Raw genomic sequence first — 27252 nt, 5'->3', positions numbered from 1 at the left:
AAAATTTACCAATGTAAAATTAAAAATTAGAAAATTATAAATAAGAATATATACACATTCACATTATCAATACTCATGAAATTATTTAATAGAAATAATACTAGCCTAAATATTGTTAGTCTTTCTTCATATGATTTGTCCCCGAGTGTTCTGTAAAACCACAAGATGTTAAGGAGAACAAAATATAAATATAGAAATTAACATTTAAAAGAAGCTTAAATTTACCTTCTTCTTCATCGTTCGCATCCAAAATATCTGGACAACAAATGCCGTAACATATCAGTGATAAGAACCCAGCCGGTAAGCCAAATAAGACCATTGTCAAAATAGGATTACCCATCCACATCGTAATAAGAGTTGTTTTTAATTCAAACCATGATCTATAAATATGTATTAGCCAATTGTTTCCACCATATCGCTGAAAATTATATCTTCGTTTCAATTTCCTTCGATTCGAGCAAAAGTAATTTAAATTTATATAAAAAAAGATAACATTTTAATTACCGGAGCACTTTCGTTACGAATTTGCTCTAGGAACAACTCTATGACATGAGGAGTTAATTTTTCTGTTTCGTCTTCTGGAATATGATGGTGATTTGTCGTAGTATTAATAACAATTAAACTTGGCAAAGGTAGAACCATCATTGCTATACTATTGACTAGATCAGGACTAGCTATCCAACCAAACTGAAAATGGCTAATCACAAAAATAATAATGATTAAATTTCGATCAAGATAAACGATGTGTGTATTATTAATAAATGTGACATACTCGTGATACTTTTCTCGTTTACTTTTAATTATAGACTCAACCATGTCTCTAAATCGCACCATATGTGGCGGTACTTCCTCCAATTGATTCTCCTCCACCACTGCTAAAACCAAATTCTTATTTGTTAAAAAGAGTTGATTTATATTTCCTCTGGTTACTTTTGGGAACGTAGGAAAACGTTCTGCGTTTATCCATTTATATAAAGTCGCGTTTAATTTTTCTATGTCATTTATAGTGTGACCTGTATCGAAAAGTTTATGCCAATGTGAATTATTTTATAAGATACGTATTAATCATTGTAATTACCTTACTACCTCTTTTACTTTACTTACCAGTAAAATTATAGTGTGAATTTTCTTTATAAACTAACAATGCCGGTGTATTTTCTACAGGAGCATGTTTGTTAACAATATTTGGGTGAGACTGATAGAAAAATGCATGCGGTTGGAACACATCTGCAGTCTTGTGATAAAATTCCTGTGTATGTTCATTTTTTTTTTTGGTCAAAAGAAGTTTTTTTAATAATATACATTTAAAAATTACATTTCAATCTTACCCATAACAGCCCAGATTTCTCTCCAACATATAAAAAGTATAAACCACGTTCTCTTTTAATTGTGTCGAAACTGTGAGTTTTTGTTATTTCTTGAACTGGTGGACCGCTCACTCTTAATGCAAACTTGACTATTTCATCTCTTGTCCTATCCCCATGATAGATAAATTCTTGCTCGCCTTTTAAACTGTCCATAAATAAGCGAATATTAATTTCTTAATTTTATATATTAACAAGTTATTCTTCCACTTACAATATAATGGTCGGAAATCCCTTAACTTTGAAAGCATGCGCTACGTTCGTAAACTGAGTGCAATCAACTCGTCCTACCCGTATCGAAGTTGAATGCAAATGCTGTGCTACATTAGCCCAAATTGGTTCCAATCTTTTACAATGTGCACACCATGGTGCATACATCTGAAATGAAAATGAAAATTATAACTTTTATGAACAATCATTCTGTCTATATATTTAATATATTTAATTTATATCATGTTTGTACCATTACTAGCCATTGTCCATCCTTATGAATATCTAAGAACCTATAAAGGAATTCTAATAAATATATATGTACATATAATTTACACGTAAATAATGTAGGCATAATTATGAATATTTCACACCTGTCTCTTAATTCAAGTACACGTGATGCTGTTACATGTGCGAAAATTCCTGAAAAAGTTACATTATATTTTAATACATTCCATGACATTTATATTATACTTTACGATATACAAAATAGAAAACACTTATGTAAAGTTGTTATAGAGTATAAAAATAATTAAAGACAGGATAAATTAATGCTTAGTGCTTTTTATTAACAGAAAAATAAATTAACTATAGGCAGATTTTAAACAAAATACGTTTACTTTCTCGTACTAAAACATGTTGATTAAAAGACGCGTTATCTTTTTAATCACTGTTTCCACAACAATTGTTCTGGTAAACAAACTTCAAAGACAAAACGAAATTAAGAGTGTTTTCTGACAGCAGTATGTCATCGATCGATAGTATTTAAGGTTACGGAAAGCATATATCGAATGGAACACATAAGCGTCCGAAATTAATGTTAGAACAATATTAACTTCTGCAATTAATTAATAGTATCGACTATATTTACCATAAATAGTTGCGATGAGCACAAATCTCGTTAACGTTACCATTGCAGCAAAAGGATAGTTAATTAGGCGAAGCCTTTTCCGTTTCGAACCCCAAAATGTTGCGGTCAATTTATTTCCACATAATTACTACGGTTAACACTTTTAGCTGTTAAATTGCCACACACACGATAAATTCCAGTGTACATCTACCATGTTTTCGTTGTGCAACACCATACGGTCCTCATACCGGCTTCCCGTGACTGCTGAGTTCTGCGCTTTAAACCTAATAACTGCATGAATGTATGACAGGAGCGCTCGGAGTGGGGACGTAAAAAATGCATTAATCGCAAATTTATAAGAGTCTGTGGTTCGTGTGCATACCTTTAATGGACTTATTAATTAGGCATTATAAACCTGAGGTTTGTCTGAACTGAGAAGACCCGAGTGTATATACATCTTATATTCTACTTCTAGTCATTGTCATTATCACTCACAGAATCTCTGAATTTGCAATTTGAACTATAGTAGTACATAACATAGTACAATCCAATAAATTGTGTGAATTAAATAATTGTACGTGGGCAACGTGTAATATCAGTTTACGTTCCAAGTTACAGTGCCAACTGTTGTATCCCAGAAATGATCTTCGGTGCAAAACGACTGGTGAGTTGAATACCAACACAAATTAATCTTTCTGTTTACGAAGATCAGGATTTTATTTACACATGGTATGAAAGGTATTTGGCGTTTAGCTGAACATGAGTGACAGTTTCTTCTGTTTCATTCGTACAATTATACACGTATGTATATATATACACATATATATATTTATGTCAAAATTTTCACGTGTTTGTTGACTCGGACGTATCATCAGATTCCGTATTGGATCCAACCTCATCGGAGTCCTAAAAAGAATGTCGTAAAGTAGGCCGCGCGTAGTGCACTCGTAGAAAAATAATCGTACACTTTTTTTTTTGACATTTTCGATTGGTAATTTTGAGCCACTTACGCAAAACGTTAATCGGTAACCGTGCTATCGGGGAAACCACTGAGCAATATTAAGAGAAAGATATAGAACGAGTGTATGATGTTAAATATGATCATGACGAAGAGGATGTACGCGTAGCAAAGGAATAAAAAAGGGAAAAAAATTATGGTGACGGCAATGGTAGCCAAACTTGTCAATATACCGCCCATTTTTCACCACGTTTTGCAAGATTCATTTTTTATAATTATATGTAACGAATTTATGGGTTAATCGTCAAATCTTCAATCTTCTACGTATTTTGTTGCTGTTGTCCAGTCTTTGGATATTTCAAACCGATCGAACAGAATTTAAATTTGAGAATTTATATTTCGCAGCTACGCGCATTGGCATTAATACATTTGAAAATTAGAACCTCCACATTTGAAAAACGTCATCGCGTTAAATAAACATTTGTATAAATAAAAGTTGAATATTTGTGAAAACCACGGAACTTTATTATATTGGGTGTTTTACTGGTTTTCTTTTTTTTAATAAAAAATTGCGTACCTCTTCTCCTGTTTCATAGTATTCGATAGATAACGGTTGGACACCGACTACTTCGAGTAGAAATAGGAAATAAATGGTGAGCAACATGTTCATTAAGCTCATTAGACAAAAAGAATGTAAATATAGTAAATATAAGACGGGTAGAATAATTAGTTTAGTAAGAAACTTAAAGATTCCACCAAAAAAGGTACCCATTGTCGTAATGGAAAATAATATATGCGCTGCTTGCTGAAGTTTCATTTATATTCGGACAATTTTACGGTAACTCGTAAAACGTACGAAAAATTCATTCCTACTTTATAAAGCACAAATGTTTCACTGATAAATATAATCGATTTCTTAACCAGCTTCATGCATATAACCAATAATTGACATACAATTACAAAAGTATATACAAATAAATATATAAATAAATATATTTTTATTATCACAACAATTTTCATTTAATCCAATTTTCTTTTCTATTTAACATTCAAATGTATTTTTTCCCTTCACTTTTATATCACTTTTTGTCCCGTCTTTTTGATACTTTCAAGAATATCAGAAAAATGTTTATATTAAACAAAGAAACACTACACTTTGTGTTTATATATTGTAATGAAAAGCTAATTTATTACTCTAAACGTGTAAAACATACTAATCGTATATAATACTAAAATACATAAATAATACTTTTTTATGGAAGGAAACACAACTTTCCTGACAGTCAAGCACAGTGGAGTCCGTTTATAGCGACATTCAAGGGACAGAGAAATTACGTCACTGTAAACGAATGTTGTTATAAGCAGAATGAAAATATATATGAAGTAATGTATATGGGAACCGAACTTAGACAGCAAGTTAGAAGCGGTGTCGCAATAACCCGGACTGCACTGTATATATAAAACAAAAACTTATTACAAGTTCGACAACCTCATGTACATTACAAAACTCAGTCCAGCTTAATATAACTTAAAGTACATGCAAAAAAATACACTTACAATCAAAAGTAAGATAGATAGAATCCATTTTCTAAGTATAGCTATTTTCTCTTACCATAATATATATTTTTACATATAAATATATTTATACATTGAATGTTTTATTCCTGCTTCCTTACTGAAATTACTTCAAGAAAGATTTTTCTTTCTTCTAGGCATAGGAATAGGCACTTCGTTTTCAATAGTAAAAGTTGCATTGCTGATCGCTGAGCTATCGCTTCCGGTACGTCCAACATTTGCCAGATCGTTTTCTGTGTCGGTTCCAATTAAATCTTCATTGCCTAATAATTTCATCGAGCCATCGTCGTCGTTCCTCCCGGCATTATTTTTTTCAACAACATACGTTCCGGCACTTCCGGAAGAATTCGAACGATCGTTATTAAATGAATTATTTTTAGAACAATCTTTCACTTTACGTTCCTTAACTGGAATAATAAACGAAGATTCTATACTTTTTGCCGCAAACATATTCACCACTTCGTCATGATCTTTATTTCGTCGATAATTCGCCGTGCTGTCGGAAAAATGCTTCATCGCATCGTCCTCGTGTATTCCATTGCTCTTTGACACATTCGCGCTTTGAGATCTCTTCTTGGTGTTCGAATCGCCCGCCTTTGTTCTACCTAACCTCTCCAGCTCCATGACTTCCGGTTTCACGCTGCTGGCTGTACTCGATTCAAAATATGAATTCGAATGATCCTCACCGCTCCAATAAGCGAACGACTTGTTCTTCCTCGTTTTCGTTCGTCGTCTCTCTATATTCTCGTTCTGAATCGTAAAAATTCTATCCTTACTCGTTTCCTTGGTAAACGTATGATTTCGCCCGGACTCGATGTCGCCTGACGATCTGGACGTGTTCGACAGAATTCTGTCGATCTTCTCGATGATATTATACAAACGATTCGCGCTACGGCTCTTCATAGTCGCCTCGGTCTCGTTCAATCGCAGAAGCTTCATCTTTGTGTCCGTGCGTTTGCTGTCCTTTTCCAATAGCACTTTGTTAGACGACTCATCCACGGGAGGAGTATTCAGTTTGCAACCACGACTGGACTGCAGACTTCTCTCCCTCAAAATTGCCTCCGGTGTATGAATTCTGCTGCTCGATCGTGATTTTTCCCTGGGCGTCACAGGAGTGTTCAAGATTCTCAAAGAAGTGTCGCCGATAGCTGTTTTACCCGTGATATCCCCGACCGTCTTCAGTCCTATGTCTTCGCCGCTGACGTTTTTGTTGAACCTCAAAATTTTCACTGGTGCGGGACTACCGAACGTTGACAAGGCCAACACGTGGTCGTACGGATGATAGTCCACGCAGGTCACCGCGCGGAAATTCTTGTCCAGCGTGTACCGTGCGAGAAGGCTACCTGTTTCCAGATTCCAAATGTTCAACGTGGAATCCTCTCCTCCGCAGAGGATCAAACCGCCACACGGTGATATACAGGCTGTCGATTGTATCCTGTAATAAATATTTCTGCCAAGACCGGATTTAGGGTGATTAAAGTATTAAATTCTAGGCCGTTGTACTTTCTCAGGTAGCACATGACGCGTAATGACGGCTTAAAGGCGCCTTAGACTTAAAATAGCCGTAAAATGGATGTCTTCAAGGCGTCATGCGCTACTTGGGTTAGAGGCTGCCGGCTGAAAGATATCTTTGAATAGTAGTATTTAATGAGTGTTTTCAAAATGTTTACTGAATTATTCAGTTTGCGTCTACTTCAATTACGAATGTATACAGGTTTACTAGGAAATGACAATATAATGAGGTAGTAAAACTAGCAGAGCCATTAAAGGTCTTCATTGGCTGATCAACAAAAGGTATTACGACTGCGTATATACCTGACACCCTTGGCCCTGCAAAACATTCCCCCTTTAAGAGGGTATATAGATCCCCTCTCATCGGAAATCTTATAGTTTCCCGTTCATAAGTCAATTCTGAAAATTTCGGAAATACCGAAGACAGTTCTGGGCCTGACGATCCTAGCTTGATTTGAATCACAAAGGATTATAATTTATGGTCCCACTGGGTTTACTATCTCACTATGTCAAAGTCCCGTTTTCTGGAATCCATTCTTGAGAACCATTAAGTACAATGCTGTAAGTACTTTCAGAAACCTTGGATTTATGGCAGGTCATTATTGTATCAAAGAATTTCCACGCTACAATGTATACCGTTCACGCCAAATATTTCAGGCTTAAGCTATTGGCGCATCATACGTGACAATATATATATTATAATAATCCAGGAGATGAGATCGAATCTGAGCTAAATATAAATAAATTCTATATGTACTTCCGTCTATTTTCTCATCTAGTAAGACCGGAAGTTAGGCGCTACCCTTTTAAGTACTTCAGACATTTGGTAGCCAAACGCTAGAAACACATGTTTAACAATTCCTTCAAGTTATAAGGATTCTTGACCGTGTCATAAATCCACGTTGACAGCTAACAAAAGAATAAGGATATATACCTTTGATTGTTCAATTCATTGTATTTCTGCAAGACGACGCCGGTCGCTAAATCCAACATTCTTAATCCGTTGTTTCTCGAGTGGACGAGGAGCCTAGATTCCAACGGATGCAAGAGTATGGTGTTGATTATCACGCCGGTGATCTCCCTGACCTTTATCTTCCGCGATATGTGCCATTCTTTACGGAACGATTTGCCTTGAACTTTCTTCACTATCCATAAGATTATTATCCCAACGCTGTCCGCGGTCAACAAATTACTGTTCTTTTGAAAGCACATGGAATTTATAAAACCTTCGTGGCCTTCTAATTCTTGATTAAGATCCCGATTTCGCGATTTCTTATCCCGCGTCCAGATTCGGGCGATCCGATCGTAGCATCCGGTCGCTACGATTGCAGCGTTTTCGGGATCGAATTTGCCGCAGTACACGTACGATGGATGTGGCATCATCTATTACGTCCAATTAGAACATATAATTTTCACAAGCCTGATTTGCATTATTTTGTTTAAAATGGAATTTACTGTGTATATCTTCTATTTGAATATTCAAATTTCGATAATAGTGTACAATTCGGTCGATATCTCCGATTTTCTTCAAACTTTAATATGTTGGAAGGGGCTCTCTATAAGGGAAAATATCATTTTAAAAAATGTCGCAAACAATTTTGAAAATTATATTAATTTTATTAAACTAGCTCTAACCAACTCTGATCAGTATAATCCTTCGAAAATAAGCAATTAAATCTCTCGTTTAGTGTTTACAGCTTATGTTCTTTCATTTAATCTGCATTTATAATGACGTTTATGTTAGATTTCGGTTACAAATTCACTTGAAATTACAGGTACTTCTAATTGTTTGCGACATTTTTTGAAATGATATTTTGCCTTTTTAGACGTATTACCTTTCAACGTATTAAAGTTTGAAGAAAATACCTTTGAGGAAATACCAACCGAATTGTACACTATTAATAAAATTTGTAATCTATTTAGAGGACTGTCTATGGAACAACACCAGAACTTATCCCGAAAGGTTAAAATGTTCTTAAGTTTTTTAGGAACTATATTCTTCCAGATACCAAAACTCTTAAAGTAACTTATTAAAAATACTATATACCATTGTTCATGATATCAAGTGTTTGCGATTTTACTTGAACTACTAACAGTAAGCTAAAGTAACCTGTATAATTATTTATAATTATTTATAATTATAGAGCATTTATAACATTAAAAATGCTTACTTCTACATGCTGGATAATTTGATTCTGCACATCCCAAATACGAGCAGTTTGGTCTGACGAAACGGAAAGCAGATAATTATCGTTGTCGGACCAATTTAGGGAATAAATGAAAGTCTTGTGCCCGGAAAATCGTACGTGAATTTTTTTAGCCTCGACCTAACGACAGACAGATCTTGAACATATTTAACAAAGGCAGCGACATATATTCATTGATATTATTATATGCTGCTGGGTATACAAATTGCAAGGCTAAGTAAACTGTATACTAATGATTTGTATAACTCAATACGATACTTAATTTCTAAAACAGAAAAATACTGAACTTTTGTCTATTAATGTATGACAAAAAACGATTCGATGTAGTTTGATTTTCTTAGAGTAGCAATCATTATGCACAGCAGTAAGTAGGTAAATTCCACCTCATAAACGACAACAGGATAGTCTTGCTCTTCAGAATGGGTGCACGCTAAATATTTGCCGTTGTTACTGAAAGCAACGAAAAAGCAACCGTTCTCGCTGACTTCGGTCTCAAAAGTAATTTCATTTGGTACTTTGCAAGATTGTGCCGACAATCGCGTCCATTTCGGTAAATCTATGGACTTCGATGTACGGTTTAAAGTCCTTTGCGATTCACTGCGTGCGTCCGATAAATCGTATAATGACAGTTGCTGATAAAGAACTGGTTCCAATTTAGGCGGATCGATGGACGTCACCGTGACGAATAAACTGCTGGGGTACTTTTGTCTGATATTAGTTTTCCACCACGTGTACACCTGAAAAATTGATAAGAAACTTGAAATCCACAAGACAAATCACTAAACAAACGTGTTCATATAAAAGTATCAATCTAAATGTAACGTAATTTGATTACAGCTTGGTATACTAATTTGATTTTAAAACGATCCTGGCAAACAACATTTTAAATCAAACAGAAGTTAACGTCTTTTCTGGAGTCTTTATGTTTCTTTGAAGGCAAAGTTACCAAGTATTAAAGATTTTCCAAGATAATATATAAAAATGTGTTTTCTCTTAAGTATTTCTTGTAATGAGAATGACAATGCAGTGATTCAATCTATGTTTCTATAAAAAGACACTCTTCAAGTCTATTGTAATACAGTGTTGTATCTAGGACCACTTACTTCACATGTATGAAACTTGTCAAACTTTTTCAAGCTCTTACGAGACTTGTACAATTGTAGTCTAACTTTCTTATTGATGTGACAGACATTGTTCCTCCCTACAGGTTTCAAAAAAGCCCAAGCAATCTTGTACCAACAACCTTCATGGCCTATATGTAAGATTTACCAAATTATTTAAAAGCATATTTACATATTACAATACAGCATGTCTCAGAAATAACTGATCAAACATTAGGAACTGATGCTGTAGATTTTGAAGCTGATTCTATAAAATTTTAAATTCAGGAAAATGATCAGCTATAATTACTATTAATATTTTTTAATGTCTTTGCAAGATTATCAAGCAATCAAAGCTACTGCATATTTCATTCTAATTAGTCCTGTGTCATATTTTCAAAAAATACCTGGCAATTATTTAATAATATTTTCGCAATAATAACACGTAATTCCAATTAAGTGTGAAAATTATAACATTAATACGTTGTGATTTCACGAAAAAGCCAAATAATGAAATAAATGCTTAATATTACATGAAATCCTTGCGTTCTGAGAAGAAAAAAGTGAAATAACCCTCCAAAGTTTAGTTTTCTTTTTCTGAAACATCCTGCACATAAGCGTATCGTAAACACTTGCCCAATTTATCATAATTAAAGCTGGCTTCAGCAAAACTCAACAGGTCAACGATTTCAAATAAAATCATAACTTGATCGTTGTCAGTTTTTAGCAACGAGTCAAAATCGTGCTCGAAGACGAGTTCCTCTTCCCACGCAGGCACTATAGACCTATATTCTTTGAAATCATATTTACTGGTGATCATAGGCTGTAAATAAGTTCCGGATTCGGTTTTCAAGTACTCGCCGGTTTCAGCATTCACGATGTGAACCTTGACCATCGGGTGCTTCGTTATGTAATCGACCTCCAACATGTTCGCCCTATGGATCATCACAGAAATGTATTTCGCGCTCTTTTTCCTCTTCCTTTTCTTCTTTGAATCATCCTCGGTTACATTCAAACGCGGACTATTCACAACGGAACTGGACACATTCTTAGAGCTTTTTCTTTTTTCCGTTTCACTTTTCGATCGACGATGATTTCCCGGTTTTTTCTTCTTAACAAGAGATTTTCTTGATTTTTTCTCGTCGCCTGTTTCCCTTGAGTGACTATCTTCCGGATCGTCATCCTCAGTCGCAGATATAGTTTGCTGACTAGAATAAGCTTGACTATCGATAGAAGACTTTTTGTTAATTCGTTTAGATTTTTTATTCGTGGAACGCCGATCTTTTGTTGATATTTCTTCGGAGGACCGATAATTCGATCGCACAGTAATATCTTCTATGGTCTGCGATACAATCGATGCGTCCGAATCATTATCGACACTTTTATCCGAATCTGTTCTCTTGTTCGCCGTTTCATGGTTTGTTCTGTTTCTCGACGATACATTATTCTCGTTGCTTAGCGACCCATTTCTCCTTTGATTTTCGAGTTTAACAAAATTAGAATTTTCCGATTTGTTTATGGTCTCGATAGAAATAACCGTCTCGTTTGGTATCGATTTCTCGTCCGCAGACAGTTTTGATTTTTCGAACTTTTCGTTGATAATATCATCTTTCCTTTTCATTTCGATTCTCGTATCTTCATGATTGTTGTGATCGGTCTCGATTCTGAGAATTTCCTCGTTTTCCGAAACAAACGCCGCATTATCGTAACCTTCGAGAAATGATTTTTCATCGATTTCGTCTGGTTCCTGACGTAACGGAAACTTCTTTTCCCTGGGTGCAGCCCAGGAACCGGTCTTTACTTCTGGTAATCGAATTACGGAAGTGTCTTTCGACCAACGTTTTCGTGGCGGTTTTTTCAATTCTTCCGTTTGAGATTGCAGCGCCCCCCACTTCCCTCTACTCTGTGGTTTCTCTTCAATAGAAGATTGATTACAATTTTTCTTAATTGATCTACCCTTTCTTCTTTCGTTCGATTTAATCGTTGACGATCCATCAAATTCTTCTATCAAGTCTATCGAATCCACGATCTCTATATCATCAGATTTTTCCTTCTGTTTCTGATTCCTAACCTGACTGAATTTCTGGTATTCGTTCCTCTTGTCCCGAAGAGTATTAGTTTTTGAAAATATTTGAAAGCTCGGAGACCCTTTTGCCGATATGTTTACTTCGTCTATTGTGTTCTCGCTACATTTGTCTGCTTTATATTCACGATGAACGTCAACAACTACGTTCATCGATTCTGATGCGAATTCCTCCAAATCCGTAGAAACGGTATTGTCGAATCTGTCTGACTTGTTTGTATCACATATGGGTTTTTCAACATCTCTTGTCGTTTTGTCAACGGAAACAGAATCTTCGGATGATTTGTTGCTTTCATTATTCTTGGATTGTGATTTACTACTGTTAATCAGATGATAACTCGTTTCGTCTTGACTTTGTTTTTTCTTCTTCCTTTTTGCTAATGTACTCCGTGATTTTGATTCCATCGCATCATCATTAAAATTGGAAATCCAACTAGAATTTTGCAACGATTGAGCTTTTCTCATTACGGTCAGAATTATTTAATGTGTACAATGTTTATGTCTAACCAGTTGATCAAAGATACTTTTTCTTTTACCATATAATTATGAAATACTTTAAGCAGGTATACATTGTAATACTTTTGTCAATAAAGAAGAAATATTGAAAAGGGTTAAGTGGTTTAGAGATAACGATCCCTTAAATAGAACGGTATTTAATGTAAAGCGTGTTTGTGGCATAAGAGTAATTGCACCGTGTGAAGAGAAATATAATGAAGCAACGAAACATGTACTTATTCTTCGGTTTCAAATTTTATTTTAAAACGAAACGAAACATTACTTTCGTATTTTTCCTCATAATGTTTTTTTCGACAATAAAGCAAATAGCAACGTAATAATATAAACAATTCTATATATTTGTCTCGTATCTCTTATGGAGAAACATTTGACATTTAATTTAATCCAGTTTCCGTTCAATTACGTCCAACTTTTTAGAGGTTATATGACTCTTCAAACGCAGAGCATTCTTCAGATTCTCTCAATTCGCACACGAATTGATATGATTGGTCCGTATTTTCCTTCCGGTTAAATGCATCACTTAAAACTTCACGAATTCTATCACTTTTTAAAAAGTGCGTTTACACGTAACAATTTCTCCAGAAATTTTCCACATTTTTATACTTTATATGTTATAACTAATTTATGGATATTATAGAATTTAAAATTTACAAAATTGATTAGAATGATATTTCTGTATGTAATATATCTGCAATTCAATCGTGTAATAATGTAATCTATTTCGGAAAGGAAAGCTTGTATTGACATCGATAGTAACGGGTAGCAGGTGTTAAACTAAATATGGTCAAAGGTATAGGTGTTCGATCGATATATAGGGTTGTTCGGAAAGTCCGTAAGGTTTTTGGGAATAGTATTGCGGACTATCATTTCTAATTTACATTTTCCACTTTTTTTGTAAAGTTCTTCTCACTTTCCCAGTAACGTCATTATACCAGTTAAATAAAATTTCTCTTCTTTTGGTTACAAACTTCTACAACATACTGTTACCTATATGTAGTACTACCATTCATGCTAAAAGTTATTAAAACTATGAATACTACAATAAAATTAAATATACTTTGTAGATTACAGTCAAGTATATGTGGAAATTTCTATATTGCAATTTTAATCATAAAATGCCGTAATTTTGATAAAATAATATTTAAAACGAAATAAATTAATAAATGGAAGATTAAAGTTTTTTTTTAAATAATGTAGATATATGTACATATTCAAACACCACTTTTTCCATTAGTTAGTCCGTTCATTACATGTTTTTCATTGATTTCTTCATTATCTTTTTCTGCTTGTCTCGTCATTTCCTACAAAGTGTAATGGATTTTCCTAATTGAAAGGAAACATACGATCTTAGTGCATAAAACCTTGAATTACACTTACTATTTCAATAGCATTTTCATATTCCTGTTCACAATTTATTATTATTGTATCATTAATATCCGGAGTTAGATGTTTTGAATCTGGTTTTTCATCAGTTCTCACACTTGAACATTCAACTTCAATGTTAGTGTTTCTAAGAGACTTCATTTTCAATCTCAATTCTCTGTTTTTTGCCTCTATCACTTTTTCTCTACGTGTTTCTCTGTCAAGAAGCTGTTCATTCCAATAATGTAATTCCAATAAATGAAGTTAACATAATTAAACTTACCGCTGTAAATAAAAGCTTATCGTTTTTCTGATTAGTTGTTAGTGCTTCTGAGAATTCAAGTAGAAACGTTGTTCCCGTTTTATTAGCGACTGCAGCCAACTGTCCTTGCTCGTGAGGTCGTATGCATGTTAAAATTTCATCACAGACCTAGCATTTATTATTTTCAAGACATTGACAATATAAACATTTCATAAATTTAAAAAAAAACATACTTTTATACTGAGAATCGGAGAATCTTGCTGAACGAGTAAATCCCATACATCCAAAGTTCCATCCATTTTTATTAAGAAAAATACTGAAAATCTTGTTACACTCCATGCTCCACCCATTAAGAAATCTCTATGTCCACTAAAATGTCAGTTGAACACAATTTTTGCAACTATTGTTCATTAGAAGAAGCATATATTTAAATATATGAAATATAATTACGGTGTCCAAGCAATGCAAGATTCTTTACAGTCTTCAGACCATATCCTGGTTGTCCAATCGCCAATAGTAAAAAAATTCTTAACAAATGTTGGATTCCTTTCCAGTCCTATTACAGGTCCATACTGGGCTTTAAATTTTGTCGCAATCTTTTCCCCTGGAGTTTTACCTTTACGATTTCCTGATATCACTGTACCTAAGTATAAAAATATGTAAATGTAGAAAGTATACAGAATAAAAGAAACATCAAATAGACTTGATTTACCATTTTCAAGACCACACATGAATCGTGTACCCATTGATGGTTCAAACTGTAATGCAGTAATTCCAATCGCATTGTCAACATTTTGATCCTCGGGTTTAGATAAATCTATCACTAATGTTTCTGTAGGCGTTTGTAATTTTCTTGTATCCCACCACATTATCTAAAATTCAAGTAATCTTCTGCGTTATATCTATAACATAATTTTATTTTATGTTTCGCTTTACCTGCCCATCTTTCGAAGCACTAAAAAATTCAGTACCCGTTTTCGAATTTATCCACAAGACTTTATTGCATATGTCTCTATGACTAAATTCTAAAGAACTTATCTCAACTGGTTCTGGTCCTTTTCTAATGTCCCAGCAAGCTACTTGACCAGTCGTTAACCCACTGACTAATATATTACAATCTTTCGAATTATATTCCAATGATAAAATTGGACAGAATGGTTTCAACGTCATACACGGAGTATTTGGATTTTCTATAAATTTATTAAGCAAACCTGTTCAATTTTCGCACCAACTGCGAATGATTCTCCCTTAACTTACCCACATCCCAAATATATGAAACTGGATTATCGTTTGCTCTTTTAGTAAAATCAGTATTATAGTAACTAGCTGCAAAATAGTTTCCCTGATCCGGTGACCAAGAAAGATGCGTTATTTGTCTCTTCGTCGGCAAAACATCTCGATACACATTAACTGTACGCGAATATGCTCTTTGTGTTAATGAAACAGGTTCCATATAACTGAAGTATTGTTCATAGATATTACACGTATTATTTTGTAATATACAATGCTCCATTGACTGAAAATAACTTCTATTACTGTCGATATCAGTATAATTGTTGTAGACAGAAAACAATAGAAAAATTTAACTACAGGTAACAGTTGAAGCATTGTATGAATATATAATTCATCTTTTTCTATTTTACGCTTATATCTAACTACTTGTTCCGTGTCTTTTACGTTTAAATCTTTCGGCCAGCCGCCCTCAGCATGACACATACCGCTGTCTTTGAATGTTGCAGTATTTGTATTCACCTAAAGATATTAACAACAGATTGTTTTATATACTCATAAGAAATATTAGAACTTGTTATACCTCATGAGCGGAATATGTTTTCCCGCATTGAGTTCCATGAGATACAGGATTTACTTGAATATAGTTATGCATATACCCTGCATGTGGTTTAATATCAACTTCTATTTTTTGGTAATCTGAAAAGCTACAGTGCATACCAAATTGTGATCGTTTCTTTGCGTAAGTATACTGTAAATTCATTTTTCTTCGTATACTTCACTATAAATACGAATTTTCAATAAATATGACACTAGTTTTTATAAATCTACAATGAAGTGCTATACACTAATTACAGTCGCAAATTGATACAGTATTTATTTTACTCATGTTAAGAAATACACAAAAATAATAGACTGAAAGATTTGTATCACATGTGTGCTTTTAATAACTGCAGAGTTGCAGAGATCTGTATTTTCCTGTTACTATAGCAACATACATAAGTATATAGTTGTTAGCAATGCATAATTTGTTGTTCACCAAGGTATTTTTATCTTTTACACATCCGTCCTTACTAAAACTGGAATTTTTGGATTTAGACCCTGGCAAAGAATACAGATCATTTTATATATTTTTATATATTCTGGCTTTGCAGAATCAAAAGACACTGTAATGCTAGGAAGTATTTCTTCTGAAATAATATCAACCAAGTCTTTAACATATTGTATTTGCTGTAGCTGTTGTGTCATTTCAAAAAACGATAGCAATTGATTCCTGCTTGTGTATTGTATACACTGTACTTTTGAAATTCCTAAAAACAAAATAAAGTAGAATAATATACTACTGAAAATAGAGAATATAATTGTACCTTCAAAATATCTTGTATAAAAAAGGTTCCATATTCCATTTGACATCCATCCTGCCATATCTGAATCATTATAAATGAATGTTTTTTGTACATCTGATTTTCGAATTTGTAAGTTGTTAAATTTCGTTGTATTATATTTTTTCCATATGGAATTTAATTCAACATATATTTCTTTTATATTAGTCGAATCAAACATTTCTTTATCTTTGAGAAAGAAATATGAAAATTGAGATATAAATTTACTTAATAACATTATATTGTCAGTCTTGTGTACGACATTGTTTTGTATAGTAGTATCCTGCAATAGATGTGGAATAAATTTTTAACTCATTACTTTCTTAACATACCATAAGAATCACTCACCATTTTATTGAATTCTGTCAAAAATGTATTGAGCATTTTTTGTCGTTTTCCATTGTCAAGAGGTTTGTCTGAAAATTTAGTGTTCAGATACGTATGATAAGCTTTCAGTGGTTTAATTATGTCGCCAGGAATATTAAATGTATTAATACTGTCTATGACATCCATAGTTATGAAACTTTGTTTGTACACAACTTGTGAAGGTACAGTTCCATGTATTGGACATTTTGCATCCTCCTTATTAGAGAGTGTACTATTAGAAGATTGAGATGACAGTCTTTCTATTAAATTTTTTAATTCATTAGGAGATGCTGTACTAGATCTGTTATCAAATCTAAGACACTCAGTCTATGTAGAAAAAGTTATAACAATTAATATAGTTTCTTTACCTAATATCAATTAAGAAACAAATTAAAATATATAGCAATACAATTAAATTCAATTTTTATTAGCTAAGTACTTCGAAAACTTCATTTAAATAAGAATGTTTCTTATTCTTTTTTTTTTTTAAATTTTGTATAAAATCGGTATTGAAAGAACTATCAAAAGTGAATAAAAACAACTGTGGTAAACAGTTCGAATGTGTATTCTCTAAATACTACCTTTGTTATAGAACAACTAGATTTAGAATTATTATCCAACTTCTGGTTGATATTCTTATGTTTTTTAACTTCCGGTATAGTTTTAATATTTCGTTTGTTTATTGCAAGAAAATTTTTATTTCTGACGAACTTCGAATGTGCTGCAAGTTGTTTCGTACTGTTCTTTGTTTTGTCAGTATTTTTATTTTCATTCTTTGCTGCTACAGTTGGTAATTTGTTATTGCTTGTACTTAAAGTTTTATCTTCTTTTTTTCTGCCGTCACCTAATTTAATAACAAACGTATCAATGAAAATCAGTTTAATGTTAAGTATATTATCCTTTCATTAAATAATTACCAAATGCGTGAGGATTATAAATTTTTGACAAATTAGGTTGTTTTAAATGGTTCTTTTCTTTTATTACATTAAGGGATAACTTTTCTCGCAGTTGCTGTGTTTGCAGCAATGTTCTACTTATTCCAGCAGCAATTTCTTCAACTTCGATTTCGGACTTTCAAAGGAAAAGATGTAAATTAACACGATTTTATTATGAAAGACATATAAAAGACATATTAATTGCCTTACTTTGAAACAAGTACAAGCATTCGCAGCGTCCTCCTGTTTAACAATAATTTTTTTACACCACGGTTTTAAAGAAAATATTGCTTCCTCGCAATCAGATTTCAAGATATGTTTTACTTCTTCTGTAAATGCCAATGTCTGAAGCAGAAATTTATTCAATGCTAGAAGATCGTACGTTTGCTCCATTCTTGCAATCGAATCTTGGTGTTTCGGACGAGAACAAAGAGATAAAAGTAACGGTCAATAAAAAAAAAAGACGATTAATATTCGGATACATAATCTAGATAAATCAATACAGAAAATTAATTGTGTCACTCAAAGTGTTAATTGTGCTCGTTATTATATAGATCATATAGGTACCATATATTTCTAATATATTCAATTATTTTCTCTGATACATACGCTAAATTTATATGAAAATATATGTGTGTGGGATCAGGACCCCCAGATCCGTTATGAAGGGTTAGAAAACTAGGAAACGCAGAAGAGATCCATGACTATGGTTGTTAAGGCAGGAGCCGGTTAATCAAAGGATCTTAAGAACACATAGTTCCAATCCCGTCGCCTAGTTCCTCTTTTTCCCTAGATTCCTACAATTGGGAACTCGTCCGGGATGGGGGAACAACACCGACCACAGAAGAGACTACTTAACACTTTACCGTCCGGAAGCTTTATTAATCGGCTTTCCATTGCCAACGTTTGTCAACCGGGAGCCTATTATGGAATATTACTTGTCCTAACGACGTTATCTCACTCAATTGAGCCAGTTAGTTGGCAATGCTTATCAACATTATTAGTACGCGGGGCGGTAAGGTGTTAAGGATAACTTTCTTTTCTTGCTAGGAGTCATCTCATACCTAGTGTTTCTTTTTATATGGTTACTCGGTTGAACTCAGAACACTGAAGTTACTTCTACCTTAAATGTTCATTGAAACGGTCGTACCGTGGGTTATAAATGCTGTGTAAATGGAAATGTAATCATGAGCGACGATTGTTCGGAAAACTACGTTTTAAAAACTTCTACTTTATCATAGTAAACAGAATAGTTTCTAGTATTTGTGTATTCTTCGCGCGCAAGTATGTATATATATATATATATATGATGTAGTAAAAAAGAAAACAATGCTCTCTTAGAAAAATAAAACGCGATCAATAATTTTGCGGGAATCTCAGCTTAATAATTTTTCACAAATTATACCTTTACTGATCAACATTATGATATAAAGGTATCATGTGTAAACGTTGCAGTTTCCATAGGGCAAAAATTTCAATAAAAAAAAGGGCAAAAATTGCAATAATAAAAAATGGTCAAAAACAATACGAGTGGCACAAGTGTTTTGCTCCAAAATTGTGTTTCGATATACATACACAAGTAATTTCCGTATCCGAGATTTATGTAAAATACATTTTAAATCTAAAATATCTAAAATAATTGATTTCTTTTCAATTATATGCAATATATCACATCAGACAGTCGTATGGAGCATTGCATCCTGTACAAATTATGCCAATCGTATTATATAAAGCAATTACCCGAAACTAGAATTACAAATGTTTTTACTTCTTTTGGAGACACGTTTTCATTCTCGAGCATTGTTGCATCGTCAAAAACAACGGAAACATTTGTAACTATAGTTTCAAGTAACTCGTCCAAGACGTATAATATATAAACGAACCCTGTGTAAAACTGCAATACTTAACAGTTAATTGTACACATTTAAAAGTTGATTAAAAACTTATGTCTGAAGTTAACAAACTGGCGATGTGTGAGTAAGAAGTCTCATATAAATTAACCTTTTGCAGATAAATACCGACAAAAATGAACTATATTGAATTTCCTGCGTATATGAAAAACTGTCGCTATTGGTGCAGACCACTACAAGGTAGGTAGACTGAACTACGTGGCACCCAAAAGGTACTGTCAGATGAGTGAAACTGTAAACTCTGTGACATAATGTGAATTATTATTTATACCTATTTTGCAGTAGTTTGTCATTTTTAAGCGACATTCAACATTATATGTAAAAAATTAATGCGGTCACTTGGTGGCATTCATCCGCAAAGGGTTTACATCTTTTAAGTAGAATCATGAAGTTTATCAACTGCAAATAGAAATGGAAAATTATTTGATTCATTTTTTAATGATATAACTTTTATAATTCGTCTTTCCTTGGCACATCATCATCCTCATCTTCTTCTTGAGCCTGTAAAAAAAAATTTCCGTTTTTGAGATCAGTTCGCGGTAACATAACCTACTGCCGTTTAGAAAGCATACGAACTTCCTCTGCAGCTCGACTGATAGCACCACCAGACTCAACAAATTTGGAAAGTCCCTCGAGTGTTCTATCACCGGTACATTCGATAGCCTAAAAATATTTAATTTATTAATAATCGTTCTACAGTAATTAAAGATTTAATATAATTTAACTTTGAAGTGCTTACTTCGTTAGTTTCTTTCTTATAAAGGATAATTGTTGGGTAGGTCATAACATTCACATCTTCCAATTCATTTGCAGTAGCATCCATTTTCGCTATAACTATGTCTTCACTGTCCTTGAATTTTTCTCCTAGCTAAAAGTATATGAAGGTAAATTGATAAATTTCTATTGAAATTTTTGTTCCGTTTGAAGGTCACAGAAAACAATATTTGGATGATACATACTGCTTCGTAAGTAGGAACCAGTTGTTGACAGTGTCCACACCATGGAGCGTAAAATTCAACTAAAACGTCCTTCTTCTTATCAAATGCAACTTCATGGAAGTTAGTACCAACAAGAACTTTCACGGGGTTTTTGTCCCAATCTTCGGGCAAGTCTTGTGTAAGTAAATGTCTCTTCAGTTTCCCTTCAACGAAAGCAGTGACGAATTCTAAAATATTTTCGCTGGATATTTCGGGATTTTCTGGCCTGTACTTAGACATATCCTTTTCGAGCTTGATAATACGCATGACAGGTACTTCGGACTTCTTCATGCCAAAGTATTCTAAGATGCGTTCGTGATCAGACTCATCGGCATTAATGGTAACGAATAAGACCTGTGAAACAATTTTATAATAATACGTTATTATCATACATTTGTTAACGTTTAACCCGATTTTTTTATTTCTATACAGTCCATTTTTATACGCACCTCTCCACGGAATTTCCTTGCTGGTTCCTGAATCTGTTTTACATATTCCTCAAAGTGACCAGCTTCCTTACTAAGGAATATAAGAAGATGGCTCTTGATGTCACCACTGAAAATCTTTTGCGCTGTATCTTGACTAAATTCGACAACTAAAGGCAGTGCATGTATAAAGATAAAGTTTTGGAGTTTCTTGACATCAAGCTCTTCAGTAAATTCGTTTGTGCCTTCGTCAAACTAAAATTAAAATCAATTAAGTAAAATCTTCACAAAGAAGAAAACATATACACAAAGAAATATAAAATAAAATGTTAAGTGTCTACCTTCTTGAATAAAACCACTTTACCATCTTCCACATTATATTCCTTCATAACTTCCTCGCTGCTGGTGACAGCAAATCCATGATCATCAATGGTATTTGCAACTTCCATAAATACTTTTGCTCCATCTGACTCTGCATCCTGTTACAACATATATAACACAGCAGACATTAATACAAGTTCACGTACAATAAGTAATTATTTTTGATAAAATAAGTAACATAATCAAGACCTTAAAGAATCCAACAATTGCAACATTGTGTGCTTTGATAAATGATTTAGCTTCGTCGACCGTTGGTAAATCTTTAGCAGCTGGACCACTCTTCTTTGTTACCCAGTTTATAATATCATCAGCTTTACGACCACCGTTGTAACCAATAGCATTACCCTTGCGGTAGAATTTAAGGGTGGGATATCCTTTAACATCATGCTTCTCAGCTAACTCTGTTTCCACAGTCGCATCAACCTTAGCTAACTTTACAGGAGAACCAATTTCCTCTAATTTCATTGCTGCTTTGGCATATTCCGGAGCCAAGGCTTTGCAATGTCCACACCACGGAGCATCTACAGGTTACAGAAAATAGAAAGTTATTGCATCATAACAAATTCATGATAAATTCAATGATATGAAAAAAAATAAAAATTTTCCAAAAAACTTATTACCACAATTTCGTTTAATATACACATTTATGAAAGTAATAAACAGACGCGTAACATTTTTCTTTTCAGTAAGTTATAAATCATAAATTATTGTAATGAACAATAAACAACATAACATATTGCACAAAACGTGAAATTTATTAGTAAGTGTAGGGGCTGAAAAGTTTAATACTGAAACAAGTACCACGCAGAACATTTCGATAATTCATAGTTAAATAGGAAATCCGAATATTGTCAACAAGTGGCATAATCTTAGAAACCGGCTTCCAAATGATGACGTGTAAGGGACCGAGCATCTGGATCAGCTTCGGTCAAACTGTAGATGTGCGTACAAAATCGGCGAACGAAATTACGAACATCTGAATATAATTAAAAGATACCTTTAATGACAAACAAACGACACGCTACTTACAAAATTCGACGAGCATATAATCATTTTGCTCGATAGCTTCTTCAATATTATCTTTCGTCAGCACTAACACGGCATCCTCGGTTTCAATTTTCGCGAGAGTAGCGGCGACGGAGAATATTACTAAAAATACCAGCGTACAAAACTTCATTTTTCAAACGAAAATAACACGATTGCTCACTGAATTATATGTCGACACGCAGGAAGAATTGGCCGATCGTAACGAGAAAAGACTAAACCTGCCGTTACGGTAGTGGGATCGAAGAAGATACCGACACAATCCGCTGAAGAACACGAACGAAGTGATCAAGTACAATGATGCACAGAACTATACAGTCGGTAGATCGTGGTTAATGCGTGGCATCACATTCATCGTGGTAACCGCTGATTGGCCGGCGGAACACTTGAGGATTTAGTAGGATGTCAACCTGAGATTATGTAGTGTAATAAGGGGTCAAGATATTTTATTTTTCAATGATAAATGCGATTTTCACGTTTCTTAAGAAACCCTCGAGTATTCGACACTTTTTTTTCTAGAAACGTGAATAGCATTCCAAGATAATTTTTTGTTTTGAATTCTATGCAAACTGGTATTATGATCACATGCAGTGGCGAAGGCACAGTGTAACGGTACTTGTTTGCATTATTTCAAAATACTATGTCCTTTTGAAGTAAGGTGTAAACCGTAATGACTAATAAATTATAAATGGAATGTATATAGGTTATAAAATGACTTTCATTAAGAAGTGACAAATTGTAAATATAAAAATGTGTAATTGAGAATAAGAAAATTAATAAAAATTTGGATAGTTTGTGGCCATTGTTTTGATTTGTTGTTGGCTCTGTTATACACATTTCCTACATTTATGTTTTAATTTTATTAATGAAAAAATTTAATTACTTTAAAATATATATAATATGTGGTATGCAATGTATATTCGAAATTTGTTCCGCATTTTTACAAACAGCATTCTTCTTAAATTAAAAAATACATATGCATGTAATAATATAAAAATTTGTTTATATAATATCATTTTTATGTATATGAAGAGTGTATTTTATAAGTGACAAATTTCTAGCTTCAAAATATTTTAATCAAAATAAACAATGATTCATAATTAAAGTAAATTTTTTGTGTAAAACACGTGTCATAATACATTACAATTATAACTATAGGAAAATATTGCATCGATAACAGAAATTGTAGACGAAAAATCTTTTTAATAGTAGTTTTGATATACGCATGTGACGCGCGGCAACATTTTTTATATCTTTTAAACTTAAATTAGAAAATAAAATTCTAATATCTTTTACAAGCTTAAATGCTGGCATAATTTTTATTTCTTATTTTCCCATAATTATTGTTAAAAATACGGCATTTATGTTAATCTGTGATATCTTTAAAGTCAATTCGAAACGCACTTAAAACCACCGAAAGTAATTGTAAAATTTGTTAGAGATGAGGCATATTTTAATCTATAATAATACATTATGTAAGTGCAGTTAAAATATAAGTCCCTGAAAGAAATGTGTATGCATAAGTCGTAGTTGTGCACAAACGGTAAACCTGTCATATTTCAGTAATTTTGGTCTCAGTTAAGTGGGTATAATGCATGGATACCCTATTTAATGATATATAATCATTTCCTACCTGTAAATGTGTACTTGTATAGTTAGTGAACACATATTTTTTCATAGTGCATGTATATTTAATTGGATGTAAAAATAATTTATTTATTTAATCTTCCTTCCACATACCATTATGATAAAACAGTAATTTCACTATTTTTTGCTTTATTTAGGAAAGATTGTTGGGAAACATATTCTGTTTCATTCAATAATTTAAAAGAAATCATTGGAAAGTCAGAACATTTGTGACGTTAACATTGTTTATATATATTAGTGACATTCATTATTAAAAATGACACTATATAAAGTGACATCAGAAATATTCACAGAAAATAAGAATTCTTTTGTAACATTAAACAATGGCAGTGAGTGTTGCTTTTCATATAGTAATGTACTGATTAAATCATATTTTTATATAATTTTACTACAAAATATATGTTAATTATATATATATTTATAATTGTATTTTTTAGCTGCAATATCCTGCTTCATCTTTAGGTATCCATCCTATATGCTTAAACCAAACTGTGCTAACAACATTATAACACATGACAGTGATGACGATTTAGATGTAGATAGGCAAAAAGAAGGAAAATTACTAATAGGTATAAATTAAATTTTAAGCTATTATATAATATCTGAAATTATAAGTAAATATACAAATATGCTTTTAGAACATTATACATCTACAAAACTACAACATGTTGGATTGCAAGTATGGCGAGGTGCTTTATTGCTAGCCGACTACATATTGTCCAACCCAGATTTATTTAAAAATAAAACAGTTTTAGAATTAGGTGCTGGAGTAGGCTTAACTAGCATAGTAGCAAGTTTTTTGGCTAAGGAAGTAATTTGTACAGGTAATAATAGGAAATGAAAACTATAATACTGATAAAATTATAAATCATGATCATACGTACAGTTCTCATTGCTGAGGCTTTCGGGTGTAAGCCGTGTCGTTGTGGGGTCGAAAATACATTGATACTGGTGTGTGTCTTAGAGCCCTTGATGAAGCTAGCTGCATTGCTTGTAAAACGTTGGGAAAACAATTCCACAAGGACATGGCTTACACCCGAAAGCCTCAACAGTGAGAACTGTACAATGCCGGGCCATGAAAGCCTCAAATCTCTGACATCATACATACTGAATACTATATTGATATTCTTTGTCTTAGATGTTGACGTAGAAGGAATTTTAAGATTGATACGTAGGAATTTTTTGAGAAACAATGATTATGTTAGGTCTAGAATTTATGTTAAAGAACTAGACTTTTTAAATGTAACATGGCCAACGTTCTATGAAAAAAGAATGAAGGAAGCAACAATTATTTTGGCTGCAGATGGTAAGCTATAGTTGAATGCAACTTATATTAAAACTTTAGTCAAGTTTATAATTATGTGGTATGTCTTTCTTTTCAGTAATTTATGATGAAAACATAACAGAAGGATTTGTTCAAACGTTAAAGAAACTTTTAAATTCAGAAGTTCCAAAGGTAGTCTATATTGCTTTAGAGAAAAGGTATGTCTTCACTACAGCCAATATGGATACTACTGCTCCGATGTATGAAGAATTTTTAAAACGCATTGAAACAGAAAAACAGAACTGGCACATCGAGTATATTAAAATAGACTTTCCACGATATTTCAAGTATGATAGATTAAAGCAAATGATACTTATGAAAATAGAAAATAAATTAAGTGACTAATCTAATGTAATATATAATAATTAGAAAATAATTGACGAAATCATCCTGAATATCTATATTACAATATAATTGACAGTAAAAATATATACACGTATATTAATCGGTATATAATTTGTAACAGTATTAAGTAAACAAATTAACAGTATTATAGAAAATCAAATCGACTCAGTGGTATAAGTTAGAATTACAAATCGTAACTCTGTAAAAAGATGTATGTATTTAGCGGTAAAAATTCTTTTGCATATGATCAATACTGTTATTGATTTTGATTTGAAAAAAAAAAAAAACATTCGATTATTATAATCAACTACTTATATGTACACATGTAAATACTACATTCAGTCAAAAATGGATACTCACTATTATTAAATTGGAAAATTTTGCTAATAAAAGTACCTCCATCTATAATTATTCACAGAGTTAAACTCCTTTCGTAACGGTACTATTACGTTTAAAACGCTAAAAAAAATGTTTAACCACAGTAAATAAAAATATGTATGATTTTGATCATGTCCATGTGTTTATTGTAGTTTGTTTATTTACAACCTAGCATAAGTAATATTAATGGACAGTGATTAAGAGTCGTTCGAAGAGAACAACGTTTCCTCGTAAATAAATATTTACTACAAGCTTAAGCGAGATTAGAAAATTTCGTCTAATTGAATTACAATAAAACATCACGTGTATTTACGTACGGGAATGTAAATGTTTCTTCGAACGACCATCGGCAGTAGAGGTGTGTATATTACACGCAGAATAAGTTCGTCGTAATATTACATACTAAATTTTATCGACAAGTTCATCCGAGAGAATGACAATCGGCGTGATATTATTTTGCTAAATAAAAATCATAAAGAGATTTAACACATTACAAAATGAGTACAAATACTCAACTTAACAGTTACAAATTAGCGACAGTCACTCTCATATTCAGATTCCCTGGCTTTTTAAAGGCACTTCTTTATAGCTACTTATTCCGTATTTTGGGTAAAACTTATAATTTACAGCCTCAGTTTATTAAATTGAGTTCACAAGAAATATTTGAAGTGATCGCATAAATATTCAAGGACCCGCCATTCAAGAGATTGCGTGATAGCTTTTCAATTTTATAACAACCTCGGATGTTAATGAATTCATCTACAAATCTAATTGATAATTTAAATTAATATTATGTAGGAAGTACAACTGTTTTACCATGTAAAAGAATAATCTATTACTTCTAATTACGAATTTACTGGAGCGATTCAGTGTTACCTCATGTTATTTCACAAATAGTAATTACATGTA

The 27252-nt window shown here is 32.8% G+C and overlaps 6 protein-coding genes across 6 annotated transcripts; 1 reads left to right on the top strand and 5 right to left on the bottom strand.

Annotated features, from left to right (window-relative positions):
- Positions 1-115: 115 nt before the first annotated feature.
- On the bottom strand, positions 116-2633 carry LOC107187720 (protein disulfide-isomerase TMX3). Its single transcript, XM_015575877.1, has 10 exons — positions 2446-2633; positions 1949-1997; positions 1828-1867; positions 1579-1742; positions 1329-1512; positions 1105-1249; positions 773-1013; positions 505-697; positions 226-418; positions 116-150 (listed from the first exon to the last, which is right to left on the bottom strand). The coding sequence occupies exons 1-10, from the start codon at positions 2486-2488 to the stop codon at positions 116-118; spliced, it is 1287 nt and encodes a 428-aa protein (XP_015431363.1). The 5' UTR covers positions 2489-2633.
- Positions 2634-5068: 2435 nt separating this feature from the next.
- Positions 5069-12324, bottom strand: LOC107187633 (jouberin-like). Its single transcript, XM_015575776.1, has 6 exons — positions 10413-12324; positions 9780-9928; positions 9060-9413; positions 8641-8796; positions 7404-7852; positions 5069-6392 (listed from the first exon to the last, which is right to left on the bottom strand). Exons 1-6 carry the CDS (start codon positions 12322-12324, stop codon positions 5069-5071), a joined length of 4344 nt encoding a protein of 1447 aa, XP_015431262.1.
- A 1262-nt stretch (positions 12325-13586) lies between these two features.
- On the bottom strand, positions 13587-15992 carry LOC107187632 (dynein intermediate chain 3, ciliary-like). The gene is made up of 10 exons (XM_015575775.1): positions 15813-15992; positions 15590-15751; positions 15257-15515; positions 14936-15189; positions 14712-14871; positions 14450-14642; positions 14233-14368; positions 14021-14167; positions 13753-13965; positions 13587-13676 (listed from the first exon to the last, which is right to left on the bottom strand). The coding sequence occupies exons 1-10, from the start codon at positions 15990-15992 to the stop codon at positions 13587-13589; spliced, it is 1794 nt and encodes a 597-aa protein (XP_015431261.1).
- Positions 15993-16285: 293 nt separating this feature from the next.
- Positions 16286-18507, bottom strand: LOC107187631. The gene is made up of 6 exons (XM_015575774.1): positions 18123-18507; positions 17895-18048; positions 17559-17821; positions 16960-17304; positions 16597-16714; positions 16286-16539 (listed from the first exon to the last, which is right to left on the bottom strand). Exons 1-6 carry the CDS (start codon positions 18303-18305, stop codon positions 16286-16288), a joined length of 1317 nt encoding a protein of 438 aa, XP_015431260.1. The 5' UTR covers positions 18306-18507.
- Positions 18508-19881: 1374 nt separating this feature from the next.
- LOC107187676 (protein disulfide-isomerase) lies at positions 19882-22919 on the bottom strand. The gene is made up of 8 exons (XM_015575819.1): positions 22635-22919; positions 21795-22126; positions 21566-21703; positions 21249-21479; positions 20782-21153; positions 20562-20690; positions 20399-20485; positions 19882-20323 (listed from the first exon to the last, which is right to left on the bottom strand). The coding sequence occupies exons 1-8, from the start codon at positions 22780-22782 to the stop codon at positions 20273-20275; spliced, it is 1488 nt and encodes a 495-aa protein (XP_015431305.1). The 5' UTR covers positions 22783-22919; the 3' UTR covers positions 19882-20272.
- A 1583-nt stretch (positions 22920-24502) lies between these two features.
- On the top strand, positions 24503-25965 carry LOC107187630 (methyltransferase-like protein 22). Its single transcript, XM_015575773.1, has 5 exons — positions 24503-24625; positions 24734-24865; positions 24935-25120; positions 25435-25602; positions 25679-25965. Exons 1-5 carry the CDS (start codon positions 24553-24555, stop codon positions 25963-25965), a joined length of 846 nt encoding a protein of 281 aa, XP_015431259.1. The 5' UTR covers positions 24503-24552.
- The last annotated feature ends 1287 nt before the right edge of the window (positions 25966-27252 follow it).

This window comes from Dufourea novaeangliae, unplaced genomic scaffold, assembly GCF_001272555.1.
Source record: "Dufourea novaeangliae isolate 0120121106 unplaced genomic scaffold, ASM127255v1 scaffold101, whole genome shotgun sequence".
Classification (NCBI taxonomy): Eukaryota; Metazoa; Arthropoda; class Insecta; order Hymenoptera; family Halictidae; genus Dufourea; species Dufourea novaeangliae.
This window is presented reverse-complemented; position numbering and strand designations above follow the sequence as displayed.